This window comes from Tachysurus fulvidraco, chromosome 18, assembly GCF_022655615.1.
Source record: "Tachysurus fulvidraco isolate hzauxx_2018 chromosome 18, HZAU_PFXX_2.0, whole genome shotgun sequence".
In the NCBI taxonomy this organism is placed as follows: Eukaryota; Metazoa; Chordata; class Actinopteri; order Siluriformes; family Bagridae; genus Tachysurus; species Tachysurus fulvidraco.
This window is the reverse complement of record NC_062535.1, coordinates 12,789,608-12,816,912: the sequence shown is the minus strand read 5'-3', so window position 1 is coordinate 12,816,912 and position 27,305 is coordinate 12,789,608. Positions and strand designations below refer to the sequence as shown.

General features: G+C 41.3%; 2 protein-coding genes across 2 annotated transcripts in view; both read right to left on the bottom strand.

Annotated features, from left to right (window-relative positions):
* The window catches only part of LOC113663885 (cytolytic toxin-alpha-like), a 131,882-nt gene that overhangs the window by 55,081 nt on the left and 49,496 nt on the right, over nt 1-27,305 (bottom strand). The window lies entirely within an intron of this gene.
* Nucleotides 3,391-9,326, bottom strand: LOC113663883 (cytolytic toxin-alpha-like). Its single transcript, XM_027179328.2, has 12 exons — nt 9,255-9,326; nt 9,016-9,108; nt 6,202-7,961; nt 5,844-5,963; nt 5,555-5,652; nt 5,262-5,460; nt 5,055-5,168; nt 4,841-4,942; nt 4,657-4,745; nt 4,352-4,535; nt 4,158-4,271; nt 3,391-4,004 (listed from the first exon to the last, which is right to left on the bottom strand). The coding sequence occupies exons 2-12, from the start codon at nt 9,104-9,106 to the stop codon at nt 3,960-3,962; spliced, it is 2,916 nt and encodes a 971-aa protein (XP_027035129.2). The 5' UTR covers nt 9,107-9,108; nt 9,255-9,326; the 3' UTR covers nt 3,391-3,959.

The window sequence follows — 27,305 nt, the reverse complement described above, 5'->3', positions numbered from 1 at the left end:
TTTGGATCCTCACTCGCCTTTGTCCCGCCATGACAGAACAACTAACCGCTATGAATCCAGCAGATATCTTGTTTTGCCTACGTCAGGAGGATTCCCCAGATGAGGATTATGCGGAGTTATTCGTGGACCTATGTAACCAGGTGGACTTTGGGGAAAAGGCCCTAAAAGACATCTTCAGGCATGGACTGGAGAGCAAGGTGTGCTACTTAATGCTGGCTGGCCGAGAAATAGGGGCCGTTGTCAGACTTTGTCAACTTAGCGTTGCTCCTGGGCGGGTCCGCCTTAACCATGCGCAGGGGTCCGTGGGCTACGGAGCCTAACCAGCCATGGACGCCTGAATGCTCTACAATAACTCCGTCCAGCCCAGTCCTGTGCACGCCTGTGACCAAGCCAGTTCACATGGCTGCCATACTGGCAAGCTCTGTTGAGGCCCATGCGAACCAGCTGATTTCCAACCTGGCGGATACTCCAATGATTTCGGTTCGGGCGGCCGGCATCCCTAAGCCATCTGCTTCAGCAGCCGGACCGATCAGTTCAACGGAACCAGCCGGGCCAACTGGGTCGCCATAACCAGCCGGGCCGACCGGGTTGCCGGAACCAGCCTTGGTCGCCGAAATCAGCTGGGTTGTCAGAACCAGCCGGAACCAGCCAGGTCGCCGGAACCAGCCGGACCAACCGGGATGCCGGAACCAGATGGGTCGCCGGAACAAACTGGACCGACCGGGTCGCCGGAACCAGATGGGTCGCCGGAGCCAGCCGGAACCAGCCGGACCGACCGGGTCGCCGGAACCAGCCGGACCGACCGGGTCGCCGGAACCAGCCGGACTGACCAGGTCAGCGGAACCAGACGGGTCGACGGAACCAGATGGGCCGCAATGCAGCCATGGTCCCTGGCTCAACCTGTGGCACCACCCTGGCTTCCAGCTCTGCTTGGGTCTCTGTCTCTGCCTCCAGCACCACCCTGGCCGCCAACTCCGTTATGGTCTCTGGCTTGACCTGTGGCTCCATCCTGGCTCCCAGCTCTGCTCTGGTCTCCGTCTCCACCTGCAGCACCACCCTGGCCGCTAACTCTGCTGTGGTCCCTTGCCTCGCCGCCGGCTCCGCCCTGGCCTCCTGCTCCGCCGGCTCCGCCCTGGCCTCCTGCTCCGCCGGCTCCGCCCTGGTCTCCTGCTCCACCCTGGCCTCCTGGACTGGTTTCTGCGGCCTTGGGAGTGTCTGGAAGCCGCTCGTAGGTGGGGGGTTTTGTAATGAGTCTGTGTGTTTTTGCCCTGTTTCTGTCTGCTGTCTTGCCCTGCAGTTAATTCTTTGCTCCGCCCGCTCATTTGTCACCATGGACACTAATTGCTCTCAATCCTTTCCCTAGGTGTGTTGTCTTAGTCTCTGATTGTCTCCGCTTTGTGATTAGTTCATGTTTGCTATATCTACTCTGTTTGTTCACTTCCCTGGTGTTAGTCGTTGTTGGTGTTGGTATGTTGTGTGTTTCTTTTTGATGTTCCCGTTGCCTGTTCGTTCTGTGTTCTGCCTTGTGTTGCCTGCCTGCCTGTTTTTCTGTTTCGTGTGTTGGATGATTTAAAACTCTAAACTGCATTTGGATCCTCACTCGCCTTTGTCCCGCCATGACAGTCGCAAAGGTTTAAACTCTGCAAAAAAAACTCTGCTTCCACTTGCAAACTGCTTTGTGTATCATATTTAATAAACCAATCCATATTAAATGTTTAAATGAACATGTACAGTCACACCAGCGGTGTTGAATGCAGTAGGCTATAAGGTAAGTAGTGAGTGTTCATTTGAGGTTTACTCAAGTGGAAGAATGTAAGTAAAAAACTTACACCTACTAGCACTATGCAGTATATTTTGAAAAAGTAGTGTATCTTCAGATCAAAACCTTAAATTTTCTCTTAACTCAATTATAAATACATGTCAGACCTTTGGAACGAACAAAAAAAAACTAGAAAATTGCATTCATGACGATTTATGGTGATTTTATTTCTTTGCTTACATTGACAAAGCATTAAGAGGAGGGGGTCCTCTTTACCAAGATGGCGGCTCTATTGACGCATTCATTCTATTGTACTGCCGTATACTAGTGTAGTTACCCATGATATCACATCATCCAAAGAAATTTTTTCCTTTTTCATGCCTGACAATTAAATGGAATAAAGTAAATGTAAGTTTAGTTTAATTGAAATAAGAAGGTTATAGCATTAAGTGAACAAGGTAGTGATTGAAGTTGGAGACGCAAGAATTTTGGGCCTTTTAAAATAATATCAAAATAGAATGTAATGATGAGTCAGGGACATTAATATCCATATGCAGAATCTAGTTTGGAAACGCAGCCCAGGGTCAATATACAGATATCAAAAGACAGACAAGCAAGACAAGATTTTACATGATATTACATTTTGATCCTGTTTCTATACTTACGTAAAGCTGCTTCAAGACATTGTGGATCGTTAAAACGGTTATACAAATAAATTTAATTGAATTAAACTGAATTGAAAATTATACATTTGCCTGAACACTTACGAGGGACCCGGTATGTGTTCCTTTCCCAAAACATCATTGTATAGCAGGTCTTTATATTCTGTAGAAATGTAATTTCTCTAAATTTCTGATTTATGATAGTGTTCAAATGTTACAACAGTCCATATTTATAAATCTTTAAATTCTAAAGTTTAGGGATCTCTGTAATAGCCCATGCCCTAGATGTTATTTTCTTGAAACTTGAAAGCTTTTTAAAGTAGAGGATATACTAAAACACATCGGAAGCACTTCGCGTGTCAAATAATTTGGATGTTGCAATTGTTTGTGGAAAAGATTACGCTATATGATTTGTAATTGTGAGTGTAGTTATGTATATCATATTAGTATAGTTTTACATTAATGCTAAAACTGTTTAAACACCTACATTAAAACTTGTAATACGATTGAATTCCAGAAGATGGCACCAACATCTAAATTTTTTTCTTTGAGAATTATGAAGAGGAACATTTTGAATTTCTTTATCTTTTAAATAAATTGCATTACACAGATCATTTGTTAGTTTGTTATAAAGCAGCATGACATATTCTGAACTATTAATATTCTGATCTCTATCTCTCTCTTTATATTTCTCTCTCTCTCTCTCTCTCTCTCTCTCTCTCTCTCTCTAGAATTACAGGCATCAGGTTTAATGTTCCACCTTCTTTTTAGCTAAATAAATAAAGAAATGAATAAAGTTTTATGATTATTTATTTAATGATCATGGTCAGTATCCTGCTACAATGACTTTTTTACTAATTTATGCTAACAAAAAAAAAAAAATTCGTACCATAAAACACATGGCCAATGATGTTTTATAATATTCCATATAGAACATTTATTTTTAAGGAACGAGCAATGAGTGCCCTCTACAGGTCCGAAATTGTATTACAGCATTTCAGATAAAACAGTAAAAGATGCAAAGAATTATTAAAGGAGTAAAGGGGAAGAAAAGAAGAAGTTCAAACTTAGTTTGTGGTGAGAGGTGCAAAGAAAAGAAAAAGAGAGACAAGAAAGTATATGATTAATATTTAATCTTGCTCATTTCTGCCATATTTAGCATTGCAGACTTTTGTGATGTTTAACAGACATCTATTACACCAGATATTTATTTAAAATCTAAGAAAATCTTGGTTTAAATGGATTAATCTAAAAGCTACTGCCATCATTTTTTTAGCATTAAATGTATGTGTATATATAAACTAATGGAAATCATCTATATTATTTAAATAAGAGGTACGATAGAATTGTAAATTGTAGAATTCTGTTGCAAAGAATGTGTGGCTTGTTCTTTTCTAACGGTAAAAAAGCAACAAAGCCATCACGAGAATGCTGCAATTCAAATTGTGTTCATGAACGATACATAAATTCTGATATATTGAGCACAGAGCAAAACAGATCTTGTAAATGTACTCAGTGCTTCAGGGACGATCATGTCCTCAAACATTGGCAGGAATCTTTGCTTTTATGTTAACCTTGTCCACCTGAAAGGAAAAAGAAAACATCTGTTACTTTTCTGTTATGCAAGAAAACTGTTTGCAAAAAAAAAGTTTAATATAATTAATATAAGTTTAATAAAAATCTCAACATTAGACAGTGACATGTTCTTAATGTAGAATCATATAAAAATGACTTACATCAATAATCGAAAAGTTGTTCATGAAGACATCTGCATTGATCTGAATGGAATTCACTTTCTCTACTGGCATACGGTGGGTAAATGTAGAGAATGGCAAGCCATTGACAATTATCTGAAGAAACAACATGTAAACTTTAGTAATCCATTTCTATAAAGTCTTAAGTTTAGTTATTTTTCCACATAATATCTCACCTCATATCCTGCTGAATTAATGAAGAACAAGATATCAAAGGCTGATCCTTTGACAAATGGGCTTCCTTGAATTTGTATTGCGTTTTCCCAATTCCCACTCCTGCAGCTGTTATAGGTCATTCCGGATGGATAGGCTACGAAGTGAAAAGCAATGTCGCTCCCCGCCACGAAATTTATTGCAAAGCTGAAAGAAATTGTTTAAACATGGAAATGACTGCACCAGATATGACTGAGACATTTTAAACTTATCTATTCCATATTGGTTTTCATTCAAAGTGTCATGAAGTGGAAATAGATTCACATACCAATTGAAATCTGAAGGAACAACCCCTTGGAAGAAGAAAACCAGACCAGGCTTCACAGATACCTGGAGTTTGCCATTATAGTTTTTTTGCTGTTGGGATAATAAACATTGGTTTATTCCATGACAAATCTCTGTTATTACATATGTATTCAGTCATTTCATATTTCACATGAAACATTACTCACAGGGTTGCTGACTGGATATGGCACATCAGACTGGACGTTAGAAAGCACTGTGCGTGACATGCCAGGAGCTAGCTCCTTACCAAAAGTAGAATTGCTCCAGTTCTGAAGATAGCAAACACAATAAATAGTGTTATTTGTGCTTATTGTGCTTATGAAAGTTATGCTTATGAAAGTTCACACAGAGTGAAGAGCTTGAGAATACTGTTTAACTTACTGAAACAGTACCCATGATATTAATGACGGTGTCTCCAAAAATGCCAAGTGTAGTCGATTTCTCCACTGGCAAGCGATGCTTGAACAGATAAACTTTCTGCCCATTTATATTTACCTGGAATATACAGATTTGTGGTTCTTATACAGTGCACAGAATTGAATTATTCTTTATATTGTGTGGATCTGGTTATGATTTTAATCGGCATACCTCCCAGCCTTCTTGTTTGGCCACAAAAAACATATCATAAGCTGATCCTTTGGTAATGGGACATGATGATACGTTTTCTGATGCTTCCCAATTCTGACCCCTTCGGGTGTTGAAGGTCATTGAGTCACCCAATTTAAAACATGCGTAAAAAGTTAAATCGCTGGCTATTGATTCCGCGAGTCTAACATTCATTTCAAAGCTGTGTGAAGAATAAAAAATAAAAATTATTGGACTACAAACAGAAATCATTACTGAAAACTGAAAATTCTGTGGTCAATAAGATGAACACATACGATGTTCCTGTTGTAAGAGCAGTGCCTTGGAAATACAAGGCCGTTCCGACTTTTATGCCTCCAAGAATTGCACCATCGTAATAAGGTTTCTGTGATAACTATAAGCACATAACATACATCAATTGGTGATATAATGTATCAGTTCAAATAAAAAATTCACATTTAAAATTCACAGTCCACCTGGTCCACTTTTAGTATTGTATTACACATGAATTTATTTTCTGATAACTTTTTTATTCAGTATGTTTAGGGAGATTTGAAGATTTAATTTTGAACTCTTGCTACTCACAGGATTGCTGATAATATTTGAAACCTCTGACTTGATAGTAGTGGAAGACCATCGAGAGAAGCCCATATTGGTCATTATTTTAGTCCTTATATGATTAATCAGAGAAGGTGTGGAGAGGTTCTGTGTGGAAAAATAATCATGTATTTTTTCATGTACATTTAAAATAAATGAAAATTAAATGTAAAATATAGACTTACATATTGATGACATGCATCATTATAGAACATTTGATTGATTCTTATTTCTTTAATGAAATTTAGGTGAAAATAAACATTCTATTAATTTACCAGTACAGGCTACTTTTTCACCAAATTCAATGTACAGTAATAATTAGAAATATATTATAATCTTTACTGACCCATTGGCTCATTGTGAAATCGACCATCCCAGAAAAACTGAATTGAAGATAGTCACTGGGTTCACTCACTCCCAAAGTGCCAACAGCTCTGTATCGGACCCAGTACTGTTGTACTGGGTTAAGATCACTAAATGCAAAGCTGGTATTTGCATCTGGAGTCTTGATGACTTTCCACATGGTGAGATCACTTGCTGAATCAGTTGGCTGAGTATCCCTGTACTCAATTATGAACTGTCGAGTCTCTCCAGTTGGAGATTTTGAAAGCGTTACAAGGGGTTTCCCATCACTGGTCCCCACCACAGGTGCAGCAGGCTTGGATACAGGCTGGAACTTAGGATCTATCAGAGTGCTGCTCTGATAAAGTCGGATGGAGGTTCCTGGATTGCTGGGGTCAGATATGGAAGCAACGATGAATTTGATTCTGCTATTATTTATATTGGTCTTGAAAAAACTTGTAAAGAGAGTAAGATTCTGCCGCATCCTTGATGAAATATCAAGAGATGTGAACCAAGGCTGTGTTGTTGGGTATGAGAAAGCTTTAGTAATTGGTTTTCCAAAATTGGCCAGTGCATCAGAATATACAAAGCTTCGTACACCCACAAGGTAGGGGTCCTCACTCTTTAGAGATGTAAATGTCAAGCTAACCACTGAATCAACATTAGGATCATAGAGAATGGAATTAAATAATCTTTCAGATGACACAAATGTGACATCCTTCAGTGCACTGGTATACGAAGTCAGCACATTTATTTGAGTTGTAATGTCATCTAACCATTTGCTCATATTGGTAGCAGTAAAGGGTGTCATGCCATGGTTGGTCAGGATATCTCCCAGTGCCTTGTTCTCCATTGCTCCACTACGAATATTTGGCAAAATGCTGACCAGTGACTTTTGTATTGCAATCTTATAAAAACTGTGTAATTCCCTAAACTGTTCCAAGCTTTTGTTTAGCTCAGGGAAACTGGCTGTAATTGGGTTTCTGAGTAAATCATTGCATTTTCTTTCTGCTTCAGCGAGATCCTCCAACACACTTTCTGTTTTAGACACCAGGCTCAAACTGATTTCTCTCACCAGCTTAGCAGCCCTAGAATCCAAAAGTGTGAGAGGATACAGCCACACAGTCACTGGCACACCTTTACTGTTTCTTTCCTTCAACAGACCGGGCAACTTCTTGCATGCTCTCAGAGCCTCTGTGTAGGTGGTGGGGTTTTCATCAAGCTCATAGTCACCATAAAATGTGACATTTATATTTTCAGCTAGTTTCTTTTCTTCGGAGGACAACTTCAGGGATGCTTGCCCCTCAATTGAAATAGTAGGGATCTTCTTGACCACTGCTTGAAGGCTTCCTTCAACAGCCTGTTTGTTCTCACTTTCTGAACTTGAATAATCAAACAGCATGAAAGCAGAAGCTCCATACAGTACAGCTGTAACTACATGAGTGGCTGTTTTCTGCTCAAATACTTTTGGATAGGTGATATTACCAAGCTCCTTCATAGTGAGTTGTTCAAATTTTGTTGTCTGGCTGAACTGCATAGTAACTCTGGACTGACGTGCTGAGGATTTGTTATCTTGCAGGTACTTGGCAGACCCTCCAACCTCCACCAATCCACCTAAGAAACTAGCTTTTAGGGAAGCGCTCACATTTAAAAGGTTGGCCTTATCGCTGATACTGTCAGAAGCAGCAAGCTTGACAAATGTTTTAGTCTGATCAAGCACGTCAATATCATCACGCAATGCATTCTTGTCCCATAAAGTGATACCTGAACAAAAGAGCAACGAAAAATGACAGTAGTATCAAAAATAATATTACAATTCATTTGTCAAAAATCCCATTTACCAAAATATATATGAAATAAAGACTAATTATTGGTAGGTACATGCCTCTTGATCAATCAGTGACCCTTCTGCAGAATTTCAAATGTTACCTCAGAGACGAAGAATATCATGTATGTGTTTTATATATTAAATATATCAACATTACTTCAAAGCCCTGTAAGATAACTAATAGGTTAGTCTAATCTTAGTGTTAAATGTCATGTTATTATTTAATGTCACTATGCATCATACTTCAAATGTCAAATAGATAAATACGTATTGTTTATGTATATTTATCTACACTAGCTCAATATGCACATTGTATCTATGTATCTAGGTCTTAACAGAGAGCCAATGCAAACAGTAGCACAGTTCTCAAATATCTACTCGATCTCATTCTCTGTATCTACACGAAAGGATATTTAAACAGGGAAATCTCTTTTAGTTCATGATTCCCTAAAATGTTGATAATGATGAAGGATTTCATTTATTATCAGTCTTTTTCCGAATTCAATAATAATGACAACTATACATTTTTGTTGTTTTAACAACTTCTATTAACAATATGTAATAAATACACTTGAAAGATATTGAGTGAAAATCTAACAAGAATTCACTTTCAATTTTACCTGATTGGTTGACATTAATCTAGGAAAAGAATTATTCAAGGTGCAACTTAATATAATAGATCTATTGTCAATATGACAGATGCAAAAACATCTCCAATGTCTAATGGCTAAATTAATGTTTTGCACTCACTGAAAATATTATACAGCTAGATTATGGCGCTAATATGCAGAAATCATATAATCTTATGAAAAGCAAGAAGCTTCTCTCTTAAGCCTTTTATCTACATATATCAGCTTCTAATTTGTACATAGAGCACTCTCATCATAAACCCTTACACATTTATAGAAATAGCACGAATGGGAGTAAAATCAGTCTTGCGTTTGCATGGACAATGAACATTACAACAGGTTATAATATTTAAAGCATTACCTGGAATAAAAGAGTCATTGCGGCAGTCGTACAGCATGCCAGGATACAGGGCCCTTCCCAGGGCTGCCATCTCAATGATTTTGGTTTCCATGGCTGTCAAAATAAACACAGCATTATTAATAAATATTTCTGAATAATCTATGATTATTGCCCTCCAGATATATTTATATTCATATCATTTCTCACAATTTATATACATAAAACATAAACTATATATATATAAAGTACTTACTACTTACTTATATATATGTGGGTACTGTATATGAGACCTGTCGTTCCCAGTTGTGTTCTTCTCTGCTTCTAATCTGAACCAGGTTCCTCTGAAATTTATCTTGGTTTCAGAGATATTTATAGTCCTAGTTTAAAGTCCTACATTAATTTGAGGCAAATAATCTGGGCATGTGATCAAAAATATATCTTTTTTGGCAGCTTTAGTGTGATCCACCGTGTGTTTGCAAATGGGCTAGTGTTGTTTGTCAGGACGCTTCAGGGCAAAATTAAGTTCACACAGTATACATACTGTAAGTATTGCCGAACATGGAATGCAAAAGAACCTAAATGATGTTCGTTGAAATGCTATTTCCATATAGCCTCAAGCCTGCTTCATACACAGACACCAGGGTCATATATGCTGGGAATATAAGATTATTTTCTGTTCTTTGTTAAACTCAGTTTAAACCAGATATTTTATGGATACTTTTGGAGCATTTTTAGCTTAAAAAATTGAACCTATTGCTCCAATTTAATTATCTATCCTCTATTGTCAAAAACTGGAGGCAATGACGTAGAACTCTTTAGATAATCCCATTCAAAAATAACTTGATGCTTGAGGAATACATTGCACTGTGCCTGTCACTCAAGGTGTGCCCAAAGGCTCAGTTTTGGGCATAGATTTGGGCATATAATCAAACGATAATATCTTTATCTGAGAAACTTTGTACTGTATAATCCACCGCATGTTTGCAAATGGGCTTATATTTCTTGTCACGAATCTTTAGGTTAAAATGAAGTTCACACAGTACACATAAATATTGCAGAACATGGAATGTAACGGAACCTAATTGGTGTTTGTGAACCTGTGCAGCTGTCCACATTCCCATATAGCTTTAACTGCAGACCCCAGGTTCATATGTGTTGGGAACTTCTGTTTTTTGTAGAAACTCAGTGTAAACCAGGTACTTCATGCAAACTCAATAAAGTGGGAACTACTTTAAACTAAGCGTGTACTTTTTAATTATTTCAAATTAGCTTAATTTTAGTAATTTTGCTGGCCAGTCAAGCACACCAACATGGTCAACTTTTGGTGCTTTTGGCAGTGTGGGCAGGTGCCAAATCCTGCTGGAAAATGAAATAAGCACCTTTAAAAAGCTGGTCAGCAGAAGGAAGCATGAAGAGCTATCAAATTTCTTGGTAAACAATTCTGTTTTTTGAAAAAACACAGTGGACCAACACCAACAGATGACATTGTAACCCAAATCATCACAGACTGTGGAAACTTAACACTCGACTTCAAGCAACTTGCGCTATGAGCTTCTCCACCCTTCCTCCAGACTCTTGAACCTTGGTTTCCTAATGAAATACAAAACTTTCTCCCGACCCGGAAGAGAGCATGCTGCTTTCCGCGTCGGGCTCTGAGGATGTTGATGTGGGCGGGGATGGGCTTTCCCCCTCGGTGAAGCCGAAAGAGAGAGAACAATCAGTCGTGTTCGAGGAGCTCCTCGAAGTGGTGACATGGGCTGTGGGTAGGTTGAATTTGGATTGGCGTGAAGAGGAAGTTAGTGTCATACGCGCTAAGCTAGACGACCACTTTCTGACTTCAGGCCGCAGGCCACCTGCATGCAGATGACTACCATTTTTTCCTGACCTCCATGCTGAGGTGTCGAGGTCCTGGAAGAATCCATTTGCAGCACGTGTTTTTTCTCCAGCCATGTCTGATTATTCAGCCATTATAGGGCTTGAAAGCCATGGCTATGGGGCGATGCCTAGGGTTGAAGAGACGCTCGAACCTATCTCTCACCTACATCGCCCTCATGGAGGAGACCTGCCCTTCCCTCCAAGCCCTATTGGACCACCTCAGCCCCTGTGGGTAAGGCTTATATGGCAGCAGGCCAGGCAGGTGCGGCTCTGCACACCATGGCCGTTTTGCAGGCCTACCAGGCTGACCTGCTGGCAGAGCTTGATGGTGGTAAGGGATTGGGACCTCAGGCGATATCTGAGCTCTGCTGCGCCGCTGACCTTGCACTCCGTGCCATGAAGCAGACGGCACGCTCCATAGGCCGTTCAATGGCTGCGCTAATCTAACCGGCATAAAGGAAAAGGACAAATGCTTTCTCCTGGACACCCTGGTGTCACCCCAGGGTTTGTTCGGCGACGCAGTGAATACCGTCTTAGACAGACCCCAGGAGGTGAAACACCAGTTGGCAGCGTTCAGTGAGTTTCTCCATTGCCATGACGAGCATCCAGGGCCTTCATCCAGCCACTCCCTACCCCCTTCTAGTTCACACAGGACAGTGAAAAAGGTTAACGTAGCAGCCCGTGCCCCCCCCGTCGGGAGTAGGGAGGCCTGTAAGCATACCCGGGCCTAGACCCGTCAGGGGAGAGGGGACCTTAGGTCCATCATTTCAGCCAGGCGGGCCAAAATGGAGTTCTGATGCCCCGCCGTCTTTGTCATTTTGGGGGCAGTGGGACCTGTGTTGGCTCCCCTTTTTTTGTGCGGATCTTCCCGGGTTAGCGCCTGCCAGTGCACTGTTTCAGGGCACCTGGGAGGTCTGCATGAGGCTGATGCCACTGTCAGGCATCCTGGCAGCGTGGAAACTTCTGCCAGGGGTGTCTCAGTGGGTCCTGGATACTGTAGAAAGAGGGTACAGGATCCATTTTTCCTCCTGTCCCCCACTCTTCCAGGGCGTGTTGCCCACGATCAGAGGCGGGCACCAGGCGGTGTTCCTCCAAGAGGAACTCTTCTCGCTTCTGGAGAAAGGGGCCATAGAGCATATTCCCCTCCCAGAGTGGGACTCTGGCTTTTAAAGCCGATATTTTGTTGTTCCCAAGAAGTGCGGGGGGCTGCGTCCGATTTTGGACCTGCAGGCTCTGAATTGTACTCTGAAGACTTACAAGTTCAAGATGCTCACGCTCAAGGTGATCGTGTCCCAGATCAGATCCGAGGACTGGTTTGTCACGATCGACCTCAAAGATGGTTATTTTCACATAAGCATTCTGCCAGAGCACAGGAAGTTTCTCAGGTTCGCTTTCAGGGGCGAAGTGTATGTAAGAAATTACAGAAATTGCACCCAAAATTCCACTCCAAGGTACACATCTAAAAGAGCTCATTCTTAAAAAGATTCAAGTATCATAAGGTAATACATTTAGGACTCTAAACGTATAAACCTGATTCATTTATAAATATGGGAACGGCAGCAGGACATCAAGTATCGCCATGAACAAAGGGTTTACGTGACTGCGATTACCATTTGAAGTGACCATTTGGTTGATAACTGTAACAATAACAAGACAAGGTATACGTGACCGTGATTAACATTTAAAGACATCTGGCTAGATAACAAGGTGTGACCCAGCCATTTGGGAGACACTCAGATCTTACGCTCAATACACCTTCAAAGTAGAATCTCATTTAAACTACAAAGAGAAAAACAGTATAAAATGTGTGAGCAGGATTTGCTCTGGGTTCGTGTTCCTACCGACTCAGAGGAACCCAAAGTACGCCATGTATTTTGTCACTGCTATGCTGGAATAAAATTCTTGTTCTTCATTAAGATCTTCAACATCATCATCTTATTTTTACACAACGCATTTTTTTCTTACATTGGCGAGCCACCCAGCGACGGATTCCAAAAAAAAAAAAAAGTGGGGAAAGGTAAGAAAAGTGGTATTTTCTTCTTTTACGCTGTTTTTTTTATTCAGGGACTTCCTTCGTTTAAAAAACCTAGAAAAGAAATGTTTTAGTGTAGAATAGAACATAGAGTATAGTTTACCGATCATAAGCAGGAGGAGTTGTTATTGTTGTTAAGCTTATTCTGTACATTTCTGTTTAAGATTCTAACGAAACTGAATTAACCCGAAGCAGTGTGGTGACAGAGTTGTATGTGAAGTAACTGAAGCAAAGTGCTTAAGCTGATCGGTTTCTAAAGTAACTGAAACTTCTTGTGTGTTTGTTATAATTCTGTTAAGATTCTAAAGTAACTGAATCAGCCCGAAGCAGTGTGGCAGTTGAATTATAGCTAAAAGTGTTTCTAAAGTAAGTGAAACAGTGATAGTGTAAAGAGCCCGACGCACCGCGGCTCTGTACAGTTTAAAGCAATAACCAGAGGTAGTGTGGTGTTGTCTGACAGACTGTAACAGTGTTTCAAACTTACGTTTTAAGTCCATGTACTGTGGTTAAGTAAACGGTTAGGCTTTAACGCAAAGAAACCCGACATACTGTGTTTTTGTCCGACGTACTGTGACTGTGTTAAACTAACTTTTTATGTCCAAAAGTGCTGTGGCTAAGAAGACTGTTTTAAAATATAACAAAAACCCTACGTACTGTGGTTTTGTCCGACGTACTGTGACTGTGTTACATTTTAAACTGTTTGTGAGTTTGTGAGAGTTACTGTTTGTGACTGTTTGTGAGTGTTAAGTGTTACTGTAGTTGACCTCGAGTGTGTCCGAAGCAGTGAGACCTTTGAGTTTAAAAGCCCGACGTATTATGGCTGTTTTGTTCATTTGCGTCCGAAGTACTGGAGCTGTGAATAAATAGACTAACGGTTAACTAGATAGCTTGTAGTCACAGAAACTGTGTAAAGTTTAAAGACTCAGATTTAAGGAAAGCTGTGAGTTTGTAAAAATGGAACAGCTGATTGTTAAGTACATCGCTAAACACGGTTCTCAGGGAATGTTTGATGGAATAGAGAACATTGTTGATAAACCGTATGAGTGGGCTATTCCTAAGTTTGAAAATGATCCCAAAATGCCCAAGAACACAAAAGGAAAAATTGCCAATGCACTGCAAGCAGTCCTTGCATCGTATAAAGTCACTAGAAAGACTTTAAATGCATTAAAGGTTGAAAACGAGCAACTGCAATCTCCACTAGATGATGGGATAATCTCTAAAAGAGGTTACCAGACCAATGAGATAATCTGGAAGGAAGAAAAGATTAGGATGCAGAGTGAAATTGTACACCTTAGAACTAACAACAGCATGCTTAGTTCATCTGTGGAAACATTGTTCAAAGATTTAGAGGAAGCAAAGTCTGCTTGTCAATTCCTTTAAAAAAATGGCACAACTGAAATTAGCACCAGTAAGACATCTGTATGTGGTATGTGGAGTAATCAAGTTCCTGACATGTTAGACAGTGATGGGAACTCAGAAAGAGATTCTCAGTCAGTCAGGAGTCAATACTCTGACTGTACAGTTAAGTTCCCCATGGCTCCAGTTCACTTGACTACAACTGTGTGTGCTAGTGAAAGAGCAGAGGAACCAGTGACCTCTACTATGGTCAGTGGGTTTAAACCCAATGAGCTAGAAGCTGTGATTAAAAGTATTGGTAAATTTGATCCTGCCAAACAAGATCCATTAGACTTTCTAAAGGTTTTTGAGCTATATGCTGACATTTATAAATTCACAGATGGTGATGCGTGTGTGTTGTTAACTGTGTGTTTGCCTGACACTTTGTCTGGAGCGTTAAATGAGAAAGTCAAAACTAGAACTGCCAATAAGTTAGAGAGGAAACAAGCACTGCTTGAAGTCCTAGGTGTAATGTCAGTTGAATGGGATAAAATATGTGATGTGCACATGAGGACAGGGGAGCACCCCATGGCATTTACAGAGCGATTATTGGAGACATTTAAAACTTTCATTGGCAATCCTGACATCACACCAAATGATGTCAGTTTTAAATCTGCTTTGATTAACAAATGTGACTCACTCACCCATTCTGCTGTGTCGATGTTTGTAACCCATCTTTCTGATTATAACGACATCATTGCTAAAATGACACAGTTTTTCAACAATAATGCTAACTCAAAGAGGTCCCATCCTGTATCCGCAGTAGGTGTTAAAAATCTCAATAAGAATAGAGCCAGCAATGTTTCCTGGAAAAAAGAGACCAACACTACTGGAGATAGAAAGGAAAGATTACCCCCTCGTAACCCTGATAACCCCCTGGTGTGTTATTCATGTGGCAAAGAGGGACATATTTCAAGGGAATGCAAATTTTCCCTTAAGAGATCAGGCCCCAAAACAGATTTACACAAGTTACAGGCTACAGTAAACAGACTGAGAAAGGAGCTCAAAAATCTGTGGAACTCCTTGCCTGGTATTTTTCACCAAACTACTCAACAAATTTGGCAAAGTCAGAAAAACAAAATGCATTCTGGTCAGAATGTGTACCATCACAAATTTGAAAGTAGTGATGACGTTGTGGTAAAGAATTACCAAAATGAGGGCCCATGGTCTGCTCACCGGGAGAGACCATGCAGAGATTCACATCACAAAACTAAAAACCGTCAACCTGGTAAGAGATCATTCCACATAGGTCCATTAATATCATAAAAAGCTGATGGCAGTCATCAGGGCCATGTAAATAGGCAAGTTTATGTTGTATGTGTTTGTAATGTTTCTTTGTGTGCTGTATTAAAAAGGGGGGGTATAAATTCATTATGTTTTCAAGTGTTTTTCAGGTCAAAAAGAAATAGATGTGGGGGATGGACAAGGAAGGCAGCTCTCGTGACAGCAGTGCCCAACGCTGTGTCAAAGTGCTTATCTACAATGGATCCAGGTTCCGGTCTTGGTGAACCTTACAGCATGATCTCCAGACCCAGATGAACAGTGTAACAGGAATGTATAAGGTCTTCTTGACAACAGTCTTCCTGAGGTATCACAGTGATGTTGCAACCAGTTCATCACCTCCTCAGAGAACATCTTCAAGTAAATAATCTCAAGGATTGGAAAGGATTTGAAAAATTGTTTGAAAGGATTCTAAGCATGGACAATTTGGGAATATTACAGAAGAATGTATTAAAGAATGGACTTTAAGGACTTTTAGGTTTATCACACAGTTACCATCAGGAGAATGGCAAGGACTGGACATAGAATGCTGTGACAAAACTACATTGGTTTGAAAAACAACCATTATGTGGGGCACCCCACACTAATTATGAGGCTTGTGAAATCGATATAACACATGTCCACAATAATTTTACAAGAGTAATAGTTTCACACAGGAAAACATGTCACCACAACTCATGATCACTTTTCTGTCTTTGTTAATGATAACCACATGAGAACACTTTGTCCAATTTTGAGTTACCAAAATATATAATAATATGTTATTATATAATATGTTAATGTCATTATGTCATAATGCACAGAAAGGATGACCATATTGTCAAAGCTCAACAAGGTCTTGTGGGAAAAGATAATGTTTTGACGAAACAAATGCATGATGGTGATTTGGTTATTGCCTATTATGATCTGATTTGGGATGTAACTTTCAAAACTGCTGTTGGTGTATGCATCTTTCTCATTCTTTGTCAATGCATTATGTTATGTTGTATGTGTACTATATTGAAACGGCAAATTGCAGATAATTCAATGATCAATGTGGGACGTTCCCGTTGGCTGTGATGGTTTCTGTATGTCTCTGCTCCAAACCCAGTTAATATTTTACATAGAACCAAATTTTAAGAAGAAAACCTATGATATGTTTGCCTTATGGAATGGAGCTAAAACCAGTGTGCGTATTAAGGAAGTGATGTGATGCTTCAGGGCCAAAAGCATCAAAGGGGGGACTGTAAGAAATTACAGAAATTGCACCCAAAATTCCACTCCAAGGTACACATCTAAAAGAGCTCATTCCTAATAAGGTTCAAGTATCATAAGGTAATACGTTTAGGACTCTAAACGTATAAACCTGATTCATTTATAAATATGGGAACAGCAGCAGGACATCAAGTATCACCATGAACAAAGGGTTTACGTGACTGCGATTACCATTTGAAGTGACCATTTGGTTGATAACTGTAACAATAACAAGACAAGGTATACGTGACCGTGATTAACATTTAAAGACATCTGGCTAGATAACAAGGTGTGACCCAGCCATTTGGGAGACACTCAGATCTTACGCTCAATACACCTTCAAAGTAGAGTCTCATTTAAACTACAAAGAGGAAAACAGTATAAAATGTGTGAGCAGGATTTGCTCTGGGTTCGTGTTCCTACAGACTCCGACGAACCCAAAGTACGCCATGTATTTTGTCACTGCTATGCTGGAATAAACTTCTTGTTCTTCATTAAGATCTTCAACATCATCGTCTTATTTTTACACAACACATTTTTTTCTTACATGTACCAGTATCCGGTCCTTCCTTTTGGCCTAGCCCTTTCACCCCATACATTTACGAAGTGCATCGAAAATGCCCTGGCACTGTTGCGTCTCCAGGGCATCCGTGTACTGAATACCTGGATGACTGGCTCATTCTGGCACAGTCGGCGGCTATGGCAGCCAGTCATCGAGATGCTGTGCTTGCCCATATGAGGTCCTTAACCCTGAGGCTGAACCCAGGAAAGTGTATGCTTTCTCCTTCACAGAGAACTACCATTCTGGCGGTAGTTTGGGATTCCACCATGATGTGGGCACATCTGTTTCCCACTCGGGTGGCGAGCACAGAGGGTGCTCGGCCTCATGTCAACAGCAGCCAACGTTATCCCTTTCGGTCTGCTTCACATGAGTCCATTCCAGCTGTGGCTCAGGGGTGTGGGCTTTCATCCACGCAGACACCCCCTCAGGGTTATACGGGGTTATGTGCTGTGGGCTTCATACGCTGTTTATGTGGAAAAGACCCCGGTTCATGGCCTTGGGTCCCATTCTAGGGGCATGTCACTGTCGCAGGACTCTTTCGACGGACGCCTCGCTCTCGGGCTGGGGCGCAGCCTAAAATGGCCGCCCTGCCCAGGGCCTATGGGAGGGGCCCCACATAAATTGCCTGGAGATGAGGGCTGTGTTTCTAGCATTGAAACACTTTCTCCCACACCTCAAGGGCTGCCATGTCCTAGTGTGGACAGACAGCACCACAGTGGTGTCCTATATCAATCATCAGGGCAGTCTGCATTCACGCCCCCTGTTCAGGTTTGGTGCGGCAGATTCTGCTCTGGGAAGAGACCAGGTTTCTATCGCTGAGAGCGGTTTTTATCCCAGGCAACCTCAATGCAGACTTTTTTCCATGTACTGATCATCTGTTACTGTTACTTATCTTCCACTTTTCAAATCAAAATCTTCATGTATGATATCATTCCGGAAAATCATGGACATTAATTTCGACAACTTGTCTGTAAGCATTGCAAGTCTTCCTAGGGCTGACAGCTGTGCCACTCCAGAAAACTTGGTCTCTCAGTATAATAATAGTCTCCATAATTTACTGAATACTTTTGCTCCTGTTAAGACTAGGACTGTTTCGTTTGCTGTTACTGCACTCTGGTTCACTCCTTTTCTCAGGAAATTAAAAGCAAAAGGACAACAGCTTGAGAGACTTTTTAGAAGAACTGGAATTTCTGTCCACAAGGAAATGTATTCAGAACATATGTCTCACCCCCCAACTCACTTCCCTCTCATTTGTACTCATCTGATTTCTGTAATACTTTAGCATCATTCTTTACCTCAAAAATTTAAGGCATTCATCGTCAGATTATGTCCACTCCTGTTTCTACTCCATGTGTCCCGGTTTTGCCTGTTCCTACACAACTGTTCTCTGAGTTTATTCTGCCCTCAATTTATGATATCTTAAAACTTATTCATCAATCTAAATCTTCAACTTGTGTTCTTGATCCTTTACCAACTTTCCTTGTTAAGGCTACTACTTCCTCTCTGTCTTCTTTTATTATGGATATTATTTATTCTTCCTTTACCCCTGGATTTGTTCCTTCTCTTTTCAAAACAGCTGCTGTAACTCCAATTCTAAAGAAACCAGGTTTGGACACCAACAACCTTAATCATTTTTGTCCTATTTCTAATCTTCCTTTTATTTCTAAAATTTTGGAAAAAGTTGTTGCTGCTCAACTTCATTTCCATTTGACTGGCAATAATCTATATGAACAATTCCAATCTGGTTTTCGCCCATTTCAAAGCACTGAAACAGCTCTATTAAAAGTCACAAATGATTTGCTTATAGCAGCTGATTCTGGTTTACTATACATCCTCCTTCTCCTTGATCTGAGTGCAGCTTTTGATACAATTTCACACGATATTCATTTAGACAGGCTTTCCACTATTGGCATCACCAACACGCCTTTGAAATGGTTTCATTCATATCTCTCTGATCGCACACAGTTTGTTCAACTAAAATCATTCATCTCTTCTGTAGTTTACGTTAGCTCTAGTGTACCCCATGGCTCTGTCCTGGGCCCTTTGTTATTTATAACTTACCTTTTACCCCTTGTACATATTTTTCATAAACATCAGGTTAAGTTTCATTGTTATGCTGATGACACCCAGCTCCACTTTTCCACAAAATCGCATTCCAAACTCCCTCCATCTACTCTTTCTGATTGTCTCATTAACATAAAATCATGGTTTTCACCTAACTTTCTTAAACTAAATAGTAATAAAACAGAATTTCTCGTTATAGGAACAAAAACTTTGCTTAACAAATTTTCAAATTTTCTCATTTCCATTAACGAATCTCTCATAGCTCCCTCATCTCAGGTTAAGAGTCTTGGTGTCATCTTTGATAGTACCCTTTCTTTTACCTCTCATGTAAATAATGTTACTCGGGCTGCATACTTTCACCTTCGAGATATCAATAGGCTTTGTTCCTTTCTCACCACTCAATCAACCACCACTTTTATTCACAGTCTAGTAACCTCCTGGCTTGACTACTGTAATTCTCCTCTTATTGAGCTCCCTCACAAAACCCTTCATAAGCTGCAACTCGTTCAAAATTCTTCTGCCCGCATTATTACTCGTACTCTCTCTATCAATCATATTACACCTGTTCTGGAACAGCTCGTATCAAGTATAAAATTCTTCTTCTAACATTTAAAGCTATCCACAAGCTTGATCTTCTTCATACTCCAAAACCAACTCGCACTCTTAGGTCTTCTTCTTCCACTCATTTCATTGTTCCCTCTGTCTGTCTTGTAACTATGGGGAATAAAGCTTTCAGTTTCTCTGCACCTCAGCTCTGGAACTCACTTCCATCTGAACTCTGTAATATTGATTCTCTTTCATCATTTAAATCTCAGATTAAAACTCATCTGTTTAGTTTAGCTTATTCTACATCATGATTTGTAATGTTGGTCCAATTTGTATTTCTATGTAACTATTCTATAACTATATTTTTTGTTTTTCTTCTTTTTTATGGTGACCTTGAGTGTTTAGAAAGGCGCCTTTAAATAAAATGTATTATTATTATTATTATTATTATTATTATTATTATTATTATTATTATTATTATTATTATTATTGATTTGCCTGGTAAGGGCCTTGAGGACTTATGTCCACCGCTCTAGCTCATGGTGTAACTCCTCCGCCCTTTTTGTCTGCTTTGGGGGCCAGAATAGGGGTGGGTGGTGGAGGCCATTACTCAAGCCTGTGAGGTGCACGGTCATGCCTCACCTCTCGGCATCAGTGCTCACTCCACAAGGGGTATCGCCTCCAGTGTTGTAATGTAACGAAGTGAAAATACTTTGTTACCGTACTTAAGTAAAAATTTCACATATCTGTACTTTACTTCGCTATTTAAATTTATGTAAACTTTCACTTTTATCCACTACATTTCCTAGATAAAATGTATTTTGAACTTAAATTTCCACTAAGCATCTTCGTTACTCGTTACTACAAAATAAAATCATGAGAAATGTGTGCGACTGCAATAAGGGAGGTTTGGCGAATAACCGCTCCTAGATTACATTACGCACAACCGCACGCTCTATGGAGAAGCACAGGCACGTGCATAGTGCACTCGCAGTCAGAGCAGGAGGCATTTATCTATAACGGCGGCAACCAAAAGCAGTGAAATGTCACTATTCTTATTACCAGAGTTGATAGTATAAACAAAATATTAATGCAATATCAATACTAACTAGATTTGTAAAGTTCGTCGTGACAAACTTTGATGTTGGCTTTGACGGTGCAAGTATTCGCAAAGGCGGGTGCTTTTTGGAGGCAAGTGGACAGAAAGATTGTGACAGCTACAGGACCACAAGGGTGCCAATACTTTCGGAGGCAAGCGAATACCCATGGGGCAGTTCCCCTCATTGTGCTGAGTGTTTTGATATGTCACATGTCCATGTTGTGCAAATTTTTAATTTTCATGTGATGTCATGTGACGTCATGTGATGTGACCAAAATACCCGTGGGGCAGTTCCGCTCATTGTGCTGAGTGTTTTGATATGTCACATGTCCATGATATGCACATTTTTAATTTTCACGTGACGTGATTTTATAGTGTTGGTCTTTGTTGTTCTCCCAGCTGATTAATCAGGAGTAGTTTCAGTCTCCCTTGAGGTGTGAATTGGGGGCAGGGCTTACCTATTTAAATTGAAGGTTGTCAGAATCTCTCTCTAACATTAGTGTCTAGTACTGTTTGATATATTCCACCATACCTTAATTCTCACACTTGTTTGACTACAAATATGTGCCTTAAACCCATCTCTGTACTCAAGGCCTACTCTCGTAGACGATCTCATCCACAGAGCAGAGGTCACAATCCCAGTAACCTCATCTACCCTCCTCTTTTGTGTAAGTCTCAAACAGTGGTGGTGGGTGGGCTCTGGAATTGTCAGTCTGCTGTAAAGAAAGCTGATTTTATCTCTGCTTTAACTTCCCATTACTCCTTTGATTTCCTTGCGCTAACAGAGACCTGTATATCCCCACAGAACACTACTACACCAGCTGCTTTATCCTCTCACTCGCCACAAGAAACAGGCAGGGGTGGTGTTACAGGTTTATTGTTGTCAAAGAAATGGTGCTTTACACCTCTCCTCTTCTCTCATTTAACCATCTCTTCTTTTGAATCCCATGCCATTTCAGTTACCTCTCCAATCAACCTTGTTATCATTGTTGTCTACCTGGTCCCCTAGGAGACTTCCTGGAAGAAATGGACTCACTGCTTAGTGCTTTCCTTTCCGATAGCTCCCCCCTGACAGTGCTTGGTGACTTCAACATCCCCTCTGACAAGCTACATTTTTCCTCCCTCCTGTCTCTTCTCGACTCATTCACCATCACACTCAACAGCTACATCCCCACACACAAAGGAGGCAATGTCCTGGACCTGGTTTTCACCCGTCCTTCTCCAGCTACAGACGTGACTGCTAACCCTCTACACGTCTCTGATCATCACCTGGTATACTTCACCATCACTCTACCTATCCTACCTAAAAATACCTCTCACCCCCTCGCTCTTACCCGCCGCAACCTTCACTCTGTCTCCTTTTCATCTGTAGCTTCTGGCACTCTTTCTTCCCTTCCTGATCCTGTCTTTTCCTCACTACCCTTGGACTCAGCCACAGATACTTTCCTCTCATCTCTTTCCTCAACTATGGACTTCCTCTGCCCTATGTTCACTAAACCCAAGAAAACTTCTTGTTCTTCTTGTTGGCTTTCAGATGTGCTGTGCAACAATCGAAGAGAGCTAAGATCATCAGAGAGAAAGTGGAAGAAATCACAACTTGATGCAGATCTTGATTTTTACCGAACACTTCTTGTCAAGTTCTCCTCAGATTGACTTCTGCCAAGACTTCCTCACATGACCCTCGGAAATTCCACAACATCATCTCTTCTCTGCTCAACCCCCTGGCTCCACCTTCTTCATCCTCCCTGACTGCAGAAGACTTTGCTTCTTTCTACCAGGAGAAGATTGAGGAAATCTGCCGGACCTTCACTTCAGCCCCAACTGCACTTACATCTATGCATTCCCCTACACCTTCGTTGTCACATTTCTCAACTGTGGCAGCAGAAGAGATTTTACAACTCATCCAGTCCTGCAATCCTACCACCTGCCCATTGGATCCGCTCCCTACCACTATGCTCCAGACCATCTCGCAAGACCTTTTGCCCTTCATTTCCACTATCGTCAATAGATCCATAGCATCTGGTCAGGTACCAACTACTTTCAAGAGAGCAAGGGTTATTCCCATCCTAAAGAAACCTGCTCTGGATCCATCAGACATCAGTAACTACAGACCGGTATCGCTTCTCTCATTTCTTTCAAAAATTCTTGAATGCATTGTCTATAATCAACTGTCTGTCTATCTCTCACAGAACAACCTCCAAGACCCCAACCAGTCTGGCTTTAAAGCAGCTCACTCTACAGAGACAGCCCTTTTGGATGTCTCTGAGAAGCTACATGGGGATGTGGTAGCTCAGTGGTTAAGGTGTTGGGCTACTGATCGGAAGGTCATTGGTTCGAACCCCAGGTCCACCAAGCTGCCATTGCTGGGCCCCTGAGCAAGGCCCTTAACCCTCAGTTGCTCAGTTGTAAGTCACTCTGGATAAGGGTGTCTGCTAAATGCTGTAAATGTAAATGTACATGCTGCTAGATCAGCCAAACTGTCATCCATCCTTATCCTCCTTGACCTTTCAGCAGCGTTTGATACAGTCAACCACAAGACTCCCTTATCCACCCTCAAGAGTCTTGGGATTTGCGGATCAGCTTGGGAATGGTTTGCTTCCTATCTGGAAGGACGCTCATATCAGGTAACATGGAGGGGAGTGACATCTGCTCCACACAGACTCTCCACTGGCATCCCACATGGCTCAGTACTTGGTCCTCTTCTTTTCTCCCTGTATACTCACTCTCTTGGTGAAGTTATTTCATCACATGGGTTCTCTTACCACTGCTATGCTTATGATACACAACTTATCTTCTCTTTCCCACCCTCAGATGCCACAGCTTCTGACCGGATCTCAGCATGTCTGGCAGAAATTTCATCATGGATGACTGCTCATCAGTTAAAGCTCAATCCTAGCAAAACTGAACTGCTGTTCATCCCAGGTGCTTCATCCCCAGGTCATGATCTTGCTATATCCTTGCACAACGATCTGATCTCCCCTTCAGCCACAGCTCGCAACCTTGGGGTAACTATGGACAATCAACTGTCCTTTTCCTCTCATGTTGCTAATGTGACTCGCTCATGTCGGTTTCTTCTCTACAACATTAGAAGGATTCAGCCATTTTTGTCCACACAGACTGCTCAGGTACTTGTTCAGTCTCTTGTCATTTCTAGACTGGATTACTGCAATGCACTGCTGGCAGGCCTACTATGAACGCAATCCGTCCTCTGCAAATGATCCAAAATGCAGCTGCCGGCTTGTTTTCAACCTGCCAAAGTGCTCGCATACCACCCCGCTGCTGCGATCCCTCCACTGGCTTCCGGTAGCTGCATGCATCCGATTCAAAACACTGATGCTGGCCTACAAAGCCAAAAATGGACCAGCTCTCTCTTACCTCAAAGCCCTCATCATTCCTCGCCCTGCACCCCACAACCTCCGATCTACCAGCACTGCTCGACAGGGCTACACGTGACGTCACATGTTGCCGAGTGACGTCACCAGAATACCCGGTGGGGTGCCAATACTTTTGGCAAAAAGTGGCTACTGAGGGTTTGGACATTTCATGTCAATACTGCAGTCATTTTGGGATTCTACTTATTATACTGCATAGAACAGTACATGCAATTCTTAATGTTGAATGTATTATGTGTGTGAGAGCTTAGAGGACTTTTCGGAATTCCCTATTCAAGTCTATGGGATGTTTGACCGTCGACTACGGGAAAACCAAAAATTCAATCGGAACTCCGAAATAAAAATTTCGTCCAGAGTAAGGTCCTCAAAAGTTTATAATGGGAGTCTATGGGAAAAAAGGCCACTTTGAGCTTCCATACCGGGAATGCCGGAATTCCGATCGCTTAGAAAAATAGAAGCATAAACTTCAGACCAGGGTCTACGACATATCCGAATTTGATGCATGTGGCTCGAAAGCCCTAGGCCTCAGTTTTTTAAATAAATTTTTGTCTAATAATAATAATAATAATAATAATAATAATAATAATAATAATAATAATAATAATAAGCTTATAATACCATATGGTATTAATAATACCATAACTTTTAACTTACTCTGAAGTCATATAATATATAATATAAAACACTTCTTGTTTTAAATTCTTAGGGCTAAAACCCCTAAAGATGAAATCCTAGAACCACCCCTGCTCTTATGCCTACCGAAAATCACTGAAATTTTACTTTTTACTTTTACTTCAAATACTTAAGTACATTTAATATCAGAAAATTTCTTTTGATACTTAAGTACAGTAAATATCAGATACTTTAAGACTTTTACTTGAGTAATTTTTTTAAAAGGTGACTTTCACTTCAACCAATGTCTTTTTCTAGTACGATACTTGTACTTTTACTCAAGTATTGCTTTCTAGTACTTTATACAACACTGATCGCCTCGTCCAATGCCTTGGACATGGGTGTCCCCAATGAAGATATTTGTTCTGCGGCAGGATGGTCCTCTCCACACACCTTTATCAGATTCTATGACCTGGACTGGGACCCCACTCCAGGGTCCCAGGTACTGCGGGGCCTGTGAAGTTCTGTTCCCAGTTTGCTCCTGCTCTTTCACGGCCTCTGGCACAATCATCAACTGGTGCGCGGTGGCGTGGGTATTGGCATTCCCATAGCGTCAGCACTGAAGCAGCTTCGAGTTCCCTACTTATGTAACCCGGTTCCCTGAGAAAGGAAAGAGACGCTGCGTCGCTAGGCACGCCCCGGGCGTCCGTTCGCACTTCCTTCAGACAAATAGAAGCTGGAGCAGTGTGACTTAGATGCCCTTTTATGGACTTACTGGTGAGTAATTACTCTGTCACGTGTCCTTTCCGAGCCATTGAAATGGCATGTGTGCACACAGAGCTTCAGACACAACTTCCTCAAAGAAGCATTCCCATAGTGTCAGCACTGACGCAGCGTCTCGTTCCCTTCTCAGGGAACCCGGTTACATACGTAACCTGGTGTAGTTTCCTGTTCTGTCTCTCCCTAGACTGACACACAGGATTTACTATGAAAGCACATAAAAACACTCATGATATTTAAACTTTTCCTCATGATATTTAAAAATCTAAATTTCCCTCCTTTCTGTCCTTTAGGACAAACTACATAAATCCAAGATGGCCCTGGTGAGGCTGCCGTCACGACTGCTCCGGTTACACTTTGCATTTTTTTGTTTATTTTATATATTTATTTACATAGTTCCCATTCTATCTATACAATATGGACATCATTATATATGACAAAGCCACTCTTATATCTATTGGTGTACAATCCACTCACTCTTTGCCGGACCCATGCTGGCCGAGCGAGATCCTGAGGAGGAAGAAAGGACGCAACCCGCACCGGCATCCGTGAGGGAAACGACCCGGCATCAGGAACAGGCTCAGGGCACGTGCACACCGCGCTGCCTTACCCAGTATCCTGCTAGCCACCATCCAGTCTCTGGAAAACAAGCTTGATGACCTCAGGGCAATGGCCAAGTTCTAGAGGGACATTCGGGACTGCAACATTCTCTGCTTCACCAAGACATGGCTGAACCCAGCGGTACCAGACCATGCCATTCAGCCAGCCGAGTTTTTCTAGGTTTACTGCATGGACAGAACACTGGAGTCTGGGAAGTCAAGGGGAGGTGGAGTGTGTCTGATGGTGAGCAACCACTGGTGCGACAGCATGAGCAAATCTGGGGCTACTGACCATCAAATGTCAGCCCTTCTATCTACCTCGGGAATTCAGCTTGGTCATAGACAGTGCCATTTATATTCCACCTCAAGCGGATACAAGCAGTATGGGAATTACATGAGACACTAACGCTACACCAAACACAGCATCGGGACACTGTGCTCATTGTGGTGGGAGAATTTAACAGTGCCAACATCAAGTGCACACTACCAAACTTTCAGCAGCACATCACCTGCCCCTCCAGGGGCAAAAGGACACTGGACCACTGCTACACACCGTAGAAGAACAGCTACAAGGCAAAATCACGTCCACCATTTGGGAAATCGGACCATGCCGTCATCTTCCTCATGCCTGTTTACAAACAAAGGCTGAAACAGGAATCTCCAGTTCAGAGGGTGGTCACACACTGGACTGACCAATCGGTGACCACTCTGCAGGATGCTTTAGATGACACAGACTGGGACATGTTCAGGTGCAGCTCTGATGACGTCAAAATGTTTACGGAAGGGGTTGTGGGATTCATCGGGAAACTAGTGAATGATATGGTAAAGAAAACCACCATCT

What these genes read in the sequence shown, in the direction of transcription:
- LOC113663883 (XM_027179328.2), bottom strand. Translation starts at nt 9,106, where the DNA reads ATGGAAACCAAAATCATTGAGATGGCAGCCCTGGGAAGGGCCCTGTAT. An exon ending in CAAATATTATCAGCAATCCT is followed by an intron (nt 5,653 to 5,843) that starts GTGAGTAGCAAG and finishes ATGTGCTTATAG; the next exon opens with TTATCACAGAAACCTTATTA. An exon ending in GTTCCTTCAGATTTCAATTG is followed by an intron (nt 4,536 to 4,656) that starts GTATGTGAATCT and finishes AATTTCTTTCAG; the next exon opens with CTTTGCAATAAATTTCGTGG.